This window comes from Onychomys torridus, chromosome 5, assembly GCF_903995425.1.
Source record: "Onychomys torridus chromosome 5, mOncTor1.1, whole genome shotgun sequence".
Lineage (NCBI taxonomy): Eukaryota > Metazoa > Chordata > Mammalia > Rodentia > Cricetidae > Onychomys > Onychomys torridus.
The window spans coordinates 44,775,689-44,788,234 of NC_050447.1; the positions used below are offsets into that span (position 1 = coordinate 44,775,689).

Genomic DNA, 12,546 nt, shown 5'->3' on the forward strand with positions numbered 1-12,546 from the left:
GAGTTCTTGTCCAGAACCCTTAACCACTGAGCCATCTCTCCAGCCCTCAATGACTATATTTAAAGCTCAATCCAACTCTAGCACTTGCATAATCTCTATGGTTTGAGACAGTTTTTAAAGCACTGGGCTAAACAACAAGGAAACTAAAATCAAGGAGGAGAATTCCCTGATGAAGACTGAAGATGGGGTGGTGGCTCCTCAGTCGGGGGAATTCCTGATACAGCAGTGAGTAATCCAGCGCCTCAGTGCCATAGATGTGCCCCTGAAGTGCCCACGCTGATAGTTCCCTGAGTTGATCATTAAGCAACTGAGATTCTAGGAAAGAGGGACCCATTTAGAAGAGACACTGTGCGTAAAATCACAACACTTCTCAGGGGCCTGTTGCTTTCCACAGGCACAGTTAACAGATGGGCCTTTTACTGGAGTGGTGACCACTGGAGATACAGGCATCCACTCACTGGCTAAGGATAGTGGGACAATGTAGGAGGCTGACAGTAAGCTCAAGAAACAAGATCAGGTGGAAAAGGGTGGGAAGAACTACTGGACAATCTCCACCTTCAACAACTTCTCAGGACAAGGACTAGCTGAGGCATCTCTGATCCTCAGACCCAAGACCTGCCTGTGCTAAAGTGCAGTACCTCCCATGGCTGTCGTGGAACATACCACAAGCAATGGCATTGGTATGGAGTGCCTTCCTGGGGGCGGTTCTCAGAGTTACCAAGACCACTCAACCCTGAGCTCCTAGGGTCATGGCTTGCTCTTACACACACACACACACACACACACACACACACACACACACTGCACACTGAACAAGGCATTTGAGGAACAATCAACTCAAACAGAAGGAACATTATCAAAAATATAAGTGACCTATCTCCATTTATAATGGTGGTCACCAAGGATCAGGTGAAAAGGCTCACCTAGCTGCCCACCATTGTCGGGGGTAGAGTGAGAGGAAGCAGAGCTACTTGGGCAACACAAAAAGGTTTACTGGAAAGAACTGGCTTGCCCAGTATGGAGCTGGTGAGACAATTACAAAACAATCCATGGGCCAGGAGGTCATCAGGAAGGGCAACTGGAACTCTAGGACACAAGCTAAACTGATGGCCACAGGTAAGATTTCCACTTCTTCAAGAAGCCTGTTTTAGTCTTAAGGCATGTCAGCTGACTGATTCAAGCCCATCAGCTTTGGCTGCAAGAACCTCTCTCAAAGTCAACTGATTAGGAACTTTTAACCATATCCACAAAAGACCTTCACTGCCAAACCTAGATTGGTATTTGACCACAAAACTGGGAACTTAAGCCAAGCAAGCTAGCAACCAAAACTGAGCACTGTAGATGGATTTTTCTTTGGGCCACCAGCTCACAAAAAAACAATACAGAGACTTATTATTAATTATGAAAGCTTGGCCTATAGCTTAGGCTTGTCCCACTAGCTCTTATAACTTAAATTAAACCATCTATATTAATACACATTTTTGCCTCGTGGCTTTTTGTTGTTGTTGTTTATTTGGAGCTGAGGACCGAACCCAGGGCTTTGCACTTGCTAGGCAAGCACTATACCACTGAGCTAAATCCCCAACCCCATTGCCTCGTGGCTTTTTACCTTCCATCTTGCACCTTCTGTTTCCTCTTTGTGTCCTCTGGGGTCTCCCACACCAATATTCATCTCCTCTCCTTCTCTCTCTGCCCAGAAGTCCCACCAACCTCTTCCTGCCTAGCTATTGGCCATTCAGCTCTTTATTAAACCAATCAGAAGGTGCTTTGGCAAAGACACATCTTCATAGTGAATAGAAAGATTATCCCACAACAGAACCTCAGGCAGATCTGCCAGCAATATGGGCTGTTCTGTCCCTTACTTCTCAGACAAATGCTGTTGCAGTAAACCCTCACTGAAGAGTTTCATCTCCAAGTCCTCAACTTACACCTTTTCCTTGAGCCAATTTTACTTATTGTAAAGGTTCTTTGTGATAATATTATGCATATTCTACTTTTTTCTCCTGTTAAAATTACCAAAGATGAGATTTCTCAGTAGTTAGGAGCACTTGCTTTTCTTTCAGGGGACCTGAGTTTGGTTCCCAGCACCTACATCAGGAAGCTCATAACTGCCTGTAACTCCAACTCCAGGGACTCTAATGCACTCTTCTGCCCTCTGTGAGCACCTGTATTCATGTGTGCAATTGTATGCACACACATACACACATATTTTTTAATTACTGAAGACATCAGATACAATATCAAGGGGCTCATAAGACTTATGGAAAGTCATGTCTAAGAATGTAAGAGTTCAAAGAAGTTAACAACACAACCATTTGGTAAGCAAACAACACAACCATTTGGTAAGCAAATCATTCAAGCAGATATAGAACTAGAGAGATGGAGATGGCTGATCCTTCCTCCCATTTCATGCCGGTGTCCTCCACATCATACCAGATTCTCTAAAGAACTGCCTGTGAAAGATATCTCTACATTGACATTCCCCACATTAGCATCAAGCTGCAATAAAGCCCTTCTCAGCCCCCAGCACACTCAATGGGACAGCTACATCCCACAGTTGGCAATAACTTATTGATTGCTCAATCCACAGACACTACTAGCCCCTGCCCCCTCCCTCCCTCCCCTCTTTCTCTCTCTCTCTCTCTCTCTCTCTCTCTCTCTCTCTCTCTATCTATCTATCTCTATCTCTATCTCTATCTCTCTATCTCTTTCTCTCTCTCTCTCTTTCTCTCTCTCTCTCTTAAAATTCAATTTTCCATTGACTTCCACAAAAGCAAAGCCCCTTGTTTTCCCTTCACTTACTTCTCTTGCTTGTAAAGCCATACTCTTTTTTACCTCTCTAAAATGTCCACTTTCCCCATTAAGGAGCTACTACTCAGGCTTACATACTGTTCTTTGGGTTTTTACCTATAATCTGTGTACTAATGGCACTCAATCTATCTCCATACTAGATACTACTCCTGAGCTCTGAGTTTGAGTATCTGTTGCTATGGGAACCTACACTTGAGTATTTCATGGTCCCTTAACTCACTGCCCTTTCCACTGCCTCCATACCACCTCCAAACAAAACTTCTCCCCAGGTTCCAACATGAGCCCAATGGGCTAACAGAAATGTAGGGATTACCCCCCAACTCCTGCCTTCCTTTATCCCTATGCATTGGTAAGCAGTTTTATTTTGGCAGGTCAAGGGAGATGACCACTGAAAACCATGCTTCCTACACAGCTTCCTTTGCAGCTAGGTATTCAGGCCAATGAGATGACAGCAGAATCACAATTAGTTATGGAGAGGTGATTCCTTCCATCTTTTTTTTTCCTCTTCTGAAAAAGATGGTTAGAGTTCTAAGGCTAAGTTGGAACATGAAAATTACCTTGAGGACAGAAGCCACAACTGAGGATAATGGGTTAGAGGTAAAAAGAACCTGACACCTTGAGCACTTTGCAGAGTGGCATACCAAACCTGAATTCCAATCCAAGCTTTCCTTCCCATAAAAGAATGCATCATGTTAAAGGTAGGTTGTATTGTATATTGTATATTACACCTGCTACATATAATTCTGATAAACCAAACTGTGCTGAGCCCTTTTAAATCTTCCAGTCTTGCCCATTTCTCTCCATCCCCAACAACACTCCCATTCAGCCACCATCATCTCTCCTTCTAGTTACTAAAAGAGCACGCAGCACTGTTGGCAGGTCAACCTGCTCCCATTCTTCCTCTAATTTAATCAACTGTCCATTTTGGAAGTAAAATCTCATGTTATGAATTGTCTTACTTAAGGTTTCTATTGCTGTGAAGAGACACCATGGCCACAGCAACTCTTATAAAGGAAAACATTTCATTGGGGTGGCTTGCTTATAGTTCAGAGGTTCAGTCCATTATCATCATGCTGGGACATGGCAACTGGCAGGCAGACATGGTGCTAGAGAGGCAGCTGAGAATTCTACATCTTGCAGGCAACATAAAGTGAACGGTCTCATTGGGCAGTATCTTGAGCATATGTGAAGCCCACCTCCACAGATCGCACCTACTCCACAAGGCCACACTTCCTTATAGTTCCACTCCCTTTGGGGCCCATTTTCTTTCAAACTACTACATTCCACTCCCTAGCCCCCAGGGGCTTATAATCATATCATAACGAAAAATGCATTCAGTCCAACTTCAAAAGTCCCCATAGTCTATGGCAGTCCCAAACTTATTTAAAAGTCTAAGGTTTAAAGTCTCTTCTGAGATTCGTGCACTCTCTTAATGGTAATCACCTGTAAAACCAAAATCAAAAAACAGATCACATACTTCCAACACACAATGGCACAGGATATACATTACCATTCCAAAATGTAGGGAATGGAGCATAGTGAGGAAATACTGGACCAAAGCAAGACTGAAAACCAGCTGAGCAAACTCCAAACTCTGCATCTCCTTATCTGACGTCAAAGTGCTCGCCAGATCTCCAACTCCTTTCAGCTTTGTTGACTACAAAACACTTTCTCTTGGGCTGGTTCCATTCCATTAGCAGCACCCCCAGGCATGTATCTCATGACTCTGACATCTCTAACATCTTTGGGTCTCCAAGGCAATCCAGGCTTCTCCCTCACAGTTTCACACAATGGCCTCTCTGGGCCTCCATTCAGAGACACCCCTGACACATGCCTGGCCTCAGTGGCTTTCCTTAGTCATGAAGGAAGGTTCCATAATGCTTTTCTTCTATGTTTGACTCTAATGCAAGAACCATCTAGCCAAAGCTGCCAAGTTTGGCTGCTTGCTGGGGCTGGAACATGGCTCCCTTGTTCAATTACATCTTCACTAGTTTTTTTGTATTTGATGGTTACCTTCACTGCCTAAGCTCGGCCACTCTGGAACTTGTTCTTTAGACCAGGCTGGCCTCAGACTCAGAGATCTGCCAGCTTCTGTCTTCCCAATGCTGTGATTAAAGGTGTGCACCACCACACCCGGGTCTAAGCTTTCCTTTAATTCCTTTTCACAACTTGGAAACTTAGCTGGGTGGGATCTTGCCCTGAGATCACCACTCCCTTTATTCCATTTCTTAATCTGTCTATCTCCTGGAGCACAGGACTTAACTCCATTCCTCTTCTCATCAAATTTTACATTCTCTTGCTCCTTTTCATTATAAATCTTCATCAGAGTTAACACTAGTAGCCACGTGACAGAGTCTATACTAGCCTGTTTTCAGATTTCTTCTGCCAACAGAAGCAATCCAAAACTCTTCACTTTAGCCTCGGGCAGACTCTTTAGATAAGAGCAAAAAGCAGCCACATTCCTCACCAAAATACCACAAGACCAGTCTCTAGGCCACACATTCTTCTGTGAAACCTCTTAAGCCAGGACCCCAGAGTTCAATTCACACTCAGCACCACTGTTTTTTCCATGTTCCTACCAGTATGGCCAATTAAGCAGTGTTTAAAACATCCCACTGGTTTCCTAACCCAAAGTACCAAAGTCCAAATTCCTCCAAACAAAAGCATGGTCAGGCCTATCACAGTAATATCCCAGTTCCTGGTACCAACTTCTGTCTTAGTTTTTCTATTGCTGTAAAGAGACATCATAACCACGGCAATTCTTATAAAGGAAAGTATTTAGTTGGGGCGGCTTACAGTTCAGAGGTTCAGTCCATTATCATCATGGTGGGTCATGTAAACTTGCAAGCAGACACGGTGCTGGAGAGGTAGCTGGGAGTTCTACATCTTGCAGGCAACAGGGAGTGAACTGTCTCACTGGGTGGCATCTTGAGCATATAAAAGACCTCAAAGCCTGCTTCCACAGTGACACACTTCCTGCAACAAGACTGTACCTATTCCACAAGGCCACACCTCCTAATAATACCACTCTCTTTAGAGGCCATTTTCTTTCAAACCAACACATGAATCAAGAGTAGTAAAAATATCCACAATCTTCAAACTATCACTTCTTAGAATCTAATCTGGGAAAAACAGTTCAATATGTCATCAATGATGTTTTTGGATGGCTATAACACCAGTACATATTGGCTTACAAATGGAGTCAATCTAGATGCTCAATAACAAGGATTGGTTATCAAAAGCATAATACATTCAGGAGAAAATTGACCTTTCATTAAAAGTCCTAACAGGGTAATAGCTTAGGTCCTGCAGATCTGGCCACATCCATTTCCTAGCTGAGTCTCCTCTTGGAAATCTCTCTCATTTCCCCAGCCTGGATGACATGTATCCCTCCCTCAACATCCTCCTGGATGCCTCATCTTCCCCATTGAATACTTTCCCCACTGACTATGAACTTCTGTTCTCTTACATTATCTTCCACTAGACCACAGGCTTTTAGGGGACACCACCATCATTTCCCTAGTTGTAGGCATGTATTAATTGGTCTATAAATATGAAAAAAATAAATGAATGATGGTGCTACAAACTCAGCCAACCTAGACCACCTTTCACTGTCCAATAGAGGTGTTAAATATAATTGCATGTCTCTGATATTAAGACTGTCTATAATCACCCAGCCTGACCTGTCCTTAAAAATTGGTCAGGCTACAAGAGCCCTTTTTAATCTCCCTTCAAGGATAGCTTTATTCTTATACAATAAAGAATAGCATAAAAATTGGCTTAAAAGTAAGCCAATGGATCCTCACTGAAGAATCAAATACCTAGTCCTATTCATTAGATAGTACTATGATCCCAAGAGTCCAACTCAACTGGTATATCATCCTTGAAAGACATGCATACAGAGATTTAAGAAGTCATATCCTTGACAGAAAGGTCCTTAGATGTGGCTGATTAATTAGGCAAATGACATCAGCATCACAAGAAAGTCATGTAGGTTAAGATGCCATTTCTTCAACTTGTTAATATTAATACTTGCAGCAGTCATAGGCAAGCACTCTCATGAGGAAAGACTCTCAACAATGGATAGAAACATTAGCACAAACAAAGCTGGAAATGTGCTCGGTCACCATCTTGAAAATGAGTGGTAGTGAATACAGTGGCACTATCACCATGTTGAGCTGCAGAGTGAAGGCAGAAGAACGCACAAAAGGCTCCGACAACGTTGCTCTCCATGTGAGTGAATGAATAAAGAAATGGACCAGACTTGACTTTGTCAGAAAACATGTTTATTAGAAGTGAATGCTCTGAGCAATCTACAGAGAAACAAGGAATTGTCACCTCTACCAGAATGCTGTTAAGGACCGCTGGACTTGATGAGGGACCCACCAGCCAATGTACTTCTACTAGATTTGTTTGGAGCTTAGTCAATGTTGTGGGCACAAGGTTGCATACGTTTTCCATGACCTGCTCCAGAGCTGTCTCCCTCCGCAAGCTCTGCTACTTCTAATGGGCAACTCTGTAGAACACAGGTTGCACATGCCCTACCACAGGTAGAGAGACCTGTGTTCAATACTGTAGGGTTCATTTGCAACTAAAGTCAATGCCTTTTAACAAAGGGAAAGCATTCTGTTATTTTTATTTGTAATAAAAGATATTATATAACTATGCAAACACACAGAAAATTGCACATATATAGCTCTGAACATAAGGAGGGAGAGATGTATGTGACATACACCCCAAAAAAAGATACAGCCATTTTTTGGATAGAGATTCAGGAAGCATCAACAAACAGAGGCCGGCACAGAGATGCTGTCAGGTCCAACTCAGTTGCATTATCTTAGCCACTCTACACACACAGAAAGCATCCTTTTTGAACATTTTTTGCCAGAAAGGCAAGTACCTTGTCCTTCATGTCAACTAATAAAGGGCAAAGGATGTGAGACACCATTGAACAGCAAGGAAAGCCACATGGTGGAGGTGTAAATGCAATCCACCCTTCCAAGGGAAGATAGCCTTCTCTAAAAGAAGATACATTTCTAGAGAAAGAACTGAGCCACCCTATTCATGGTGTGTGCTGCGTAGATTTCATCAGCCTCAACACAAACTAAAGTCACCTGGGAAAGGGAACCTCAGTTGGGGGATTGCCTACCTCAGACTGGCTTGTGGGCATATGCCTGTAAGGCATTTTCTTGATGTGGGAGGGCCCAGCCCAGTGTGGGTTGTTCTACCCCTGGATAGATCATAGTCTTGGGTTGTATAAGAAAGCAGGTCATCACTCCTAGCCCACACAAAATAGGGTTTAGTGGTTACAGGTTATGATAAGCCATTTTATATATATTCGATTATAATATTTAATTAAGGAAATACCATCATGTAGGAAGAGATGTCTTTTATTTCTTTTACAGTCAGTGACTGTACTAAATAATAAAGAAGGCTAATGCTGATCAAGCCATAAGGAGCAAGCCAGGAAGCCGCATCCCCACTCCATGTCACTGTTTCAGTTCCTGCCTTGCGGTTCCTGCTTTGAGATTCTACACTGACTTTTCTCACGATGAGGGACTGTGTAATATGGAAGTGTATCTTTCCTCACTCAAGTTGATTTGGTCAGTGGATTTATCTCAGCACAGAAACATAACTAGGACATGGTATTACCACCATAGAGAGATCATGAGCTGGGAAAGAAAAGTAGGTAACTCTCAACATGACAGAGAATGTCAAAGATTGCTCAATGTGCTCCCTGGCAACTGAACCCAGTTTGCTGTTCACTGATAAGAGTCATGAGTATGAGTATGTGAATGTGTGAGGAGTTAGGGAACAAGAAAAAAGACAAAATAATTGGTTTCCTTGTGCCACAGATGACAAGTTCTTGATACCCAACCATCTTAGCAAATGATTGACTACTCCAGGGACAGAAATTTCTAATGTCTTCTAGATCCAGATTTAGAGTATAAACATGGGGGGAAATGAGTGTTTTTGTATAAGAGGCATTGTGGGAAAATGACAAACTAAAAATCTTCTGCTCCATCTGAAGGGATTCAATGACATTTTTCATACCTAGCAATGAGGCAAGGCACGCACACACACACACACACACACACACACACACACACACAGAGCCTAGAACTGTCTTACAGACTATTTCTGATGTCTCATATGTTTATTGGCACATCTTGGGGAATTATATTTTATATCCAGCCGTATCTGGCTCTAAAACAGTAGTTTTCAACCTGTGAGCTGCAACCCCTTTGGGAGTCAAACAATGCTTTCACAGGGGTCACCTAAGACCATCAGAAAACACAGATATTTACATTATGATTTATAACAGTAGCAAAATTACAGTTATGAAGCAGCAATGAAAATAATTTTATGCTGAAGGGGTCAACACAACATGAGGAACAGTATTAAAGGGTCGCAGCATTAGGAAGGTTTAGAACCACTATTCCAAGACATCAATCAATATTTGAAATAAACTTCCTATACATGATAGGTAAAATGTATCAGAAGAGAGCGAGGGCTCTGGTATCAGAGAAATAAAACAGAGCAATCCATCAAAAATCCAAATTTCAGAACCGTCTCCTGCTCCAGATTTCCTCACCAAGACTGAAGAGCATCATCAAATAAACAAAACTCATTTTCTGGTTTCTTTAAAATCAGCGTCCAAGTCCCTAACAGAGCTCTATGGGGAAGGCTTGCTCTTTATAACCAAGGTGTCTAAAATCACCAAAGAGAAGGTGAATCTCTGCAATCTGAACATCATCCTCACCATAAAGGGTCAAAGGTAACATTAGCAGACACCCAGGTAGAATATATGTTACAAAGTTCATTACTCCTAGCCCATTCAAAATATGGTTTATTGGTTGAAGGTTATGACAAGCCATTTTGCATACACTCAAGTATAATATTTAATTAAGGAAATACCATCGTATAGAATGAGATGTCTTTTTTATTTCTGTTAAGGTCAGTAACTGCACTGAATATGCGCAGATTATTTTTCTTATTCAACAGACTATTTTTAAGGCTCACAACAATTTTACAGCTAGAAATATACGTACTAAGGTATACTTGGCACTTCTTATTTTTAAGTTAAATTTGAACAACCAATTAAATCCCTCAGACTATATTATGTAATGAAGGCACAGGCTATAAGAACGTTGACGTTGGTTATTGTCTCATAATACAATTTAGCCCTTCCAGTAATGGCTGTGCAAATAATCAGCCACAGGGAAACCATTTTATATCTCATACAATTGCCTACCACCACAGAAGTAATTGTTATTATTGTCCTGCTTATTGGACTACAATAAGCACCCTTGAGTTGCTGAGATAGTTCAAGGCCATTGTGGAAACTCCCATCTTCACAGACTCATCTGATGACTATAATTAGCAAGGTTAAGAATGGCAGTTTCAGATGAACATTAAACAAGAAATTATCCCCAGAAGGTTCATAAGTTTCAGACTTTAAATGGGAAGCACCGATGTCTCCTACGACATCCACTTCCTGTCTTCAGAAGGCCACTGGTCACCCAGGCAAAGTCAGCAGCTCTAAGACAACTCACCATCCATGAGAAAATTCTATGACCCCAACAAGGTCAGTTTTGTCCCTCAATGGCATCCGATTTCTGCCAGTGTTCTGGTAGGACTGGTTACACTTTGGGGAGCTTGGTCAAATGCTTTCATTCTGGTGGGTTTGACTTTTGGTTTCAGGAACTGCCCTACCATCTTGAAAAGGATCGATGAATTTGGGCGGGTCACTGGCCACATCTGTCAGTTTCTCATCAGGTTTCTACCCAACCTTGGCTTCTCTATCAGCTGAAGCATAGAGGAGAGGCCAACTTATTTTTTATATGGGTCCCACCTGAGCCTGGTAGCTAGTAACCCATCGCTGGACCTCACCAAGCCCAGAATCATCCTAAAGGCTCTGGATACACGAGAAGCCAAGATGCCTACTGGCCTGTCTTCCATTCCCCTCTCACACCAGTCAGCAAATCCACCATCGGGGAAGCATGGGCTTCCAGGAGGGCCCAGGGAACAAGCTTACAGTGGCTTGCCACTGCAGTCTCTTACCCAAAAGGTTAACTCAACCTGTTCTAGGACTGCATGGAGATTTAGACACACCTTAAGAATGACAGCTATTGTGACTGATTGGAACTGGAGGGCGGGGGTAGGAAGCCCAAAGTGACCCGTGACACTGGTTTCTTTCAGTATCTGCAGACCTGCTGGAAGAGGGTGGCCAGTCCCTTTGGCTTCTTTATTCAGAACCTTCTCTTGAGAAGGAACGCCTCTGAGGGCATCCTCCCCTGGGGTTGGCGGTGGCTTCTTGTTTGTCCAATGGTCCAAAGCCCACGCTAGAACAGTTGTGGCTAAGCCCTCTCTCCCCAGAGACCACGGATATTTCTCTATTGTTCAAAAGATGGCAGATGGATGTCTTCTTTCAACATTGTGAACCGATTTCAAAATATCCAGTGCCCACTACGACTACCTGTGTGGCCTTGGAGACAAGTCTTAGCCCCTGAATGTGCTAGAGAGTTCTGGGAACAGGATTCACACTCATGTCTCCTGACAAGTCTGACCACCCACATACAACTTCCACGGTCCACCTAGGGGGTCCCTCCGCAGCTCCCCTTTCACCCTGAAAGGCATGACACCAGCAGAGACCAACCTGAGGACCCTGCAAGGAGAGCTTCAGAGCCCAGAGAAGGGGGGAACTAGGCAGCAGGTGGGGGGAGGGGGCAGGCACTCAGTGGCCCCTGTGGAACGGCAAGGGAGGTGTCCTCTGAGCACCCCCCTCCGCCCCATCACTCCTCTCCTTTGCATTCCCCCTCCCCAGGAGCCTGGCTCCGAGGCTATCACCCACCTTCACCTCCCCTCCCAGTCCAGACTCGAGCACCCCCCCCCGGGGACTCGGCACCCCTAAATTGGACGGTCTGCAGCGTGGCCCCCCGCATTCCCTCGCACGTCCGGCGGCGACTTTTTTTTTTTTTTTTTTTTTTTTTTACCTGTACTTTTCTGCACACTTGGGGCGGCTCGTCGAGGCTGAGCAAGCACCTCCCCGGGACCGCTACCTTCCCTCCCTCCGCCCCGGCTCCGCCCGGCTTCCTCCTTCCCCTCTCCAAGGCCGCAAAGTAGATGGAGTAAGAGAGTGTGTGCGCGAGAGAAAGAGAAAGAGGGAGCGGGCGCCGCGGGAGGCGGCGGCGGGAGGCGCGCCGGGCCCCCACCACCCTCCGGTCCCCGCCGCCACCCTCGGGTCCGCCGCCACCCTCGGGTCCCCCCGCCGCCCTCTGATCCCCAGCGCCGCCACCCGAGGGCTCAGGACTCCGCTCGCACCCGGTTCGGCCCGGCTCGGTTCCCCGGCGCCGCCCGCGCCCCGGCGTCCCCGTACCTCGTAAAGGTCCCCAGAAGCCATGCCAGGCTGCGGAACTTGGCTCGCCGGGTGTGCGCGTCTTGCTCGCTCGCGCGCTCCCGTGCGTGTGCGCGCGGGGGGCCCGGGCTGCGCGCGCGCGTGAGCGCGTGTATGCGTGCGTGTGTGTATGTGTGTGTGCGCGCGCGCGCGAGTGTGTGTGTGTGTGTGCGTGTGTGTGTGTGCGTGTGTGCGCGCGCGAGTGTGTGCGGCGTGTTGAGTAAACTGTGTTTTTGCAGAATGACAGGCTTGGGGGCCGCCTGTGCGCAGAATCGGAGCGGGCGGCGGCGGGGCTGGCGTAACCGCTGGCGGCCGCGGCGATTGCAGCGACACACGAG

At 45.1% G+C, this 12,546-nt stretch overlaps 1 protein-coding gene across 1 annotated transcript in view; it reads right to left on the minus strand.

Moving 5' to 3' along the window:
• Positions 1–12,287, minus strand: part of Cdyl2 (chromodomain Y like 2) — a 192,488-nt gene extending 180,201 nt beyond the window's left edge. The window contains exon 1 of the mRNA XM_036188344.1: positions 12,191–12,287. Within this exon, the coding sequence (XP_036044237.1) occupies positions 12,191–12,214 (24 nt within the window). The 5' untranslated portion in view covers positions 12,215–12,287. The remainder of the gene's footprint in view (positions 1–12,190) is intronic.
• Between the last annotated feature and the right edge of the window lie 259 nt (positions 12,288–12,546).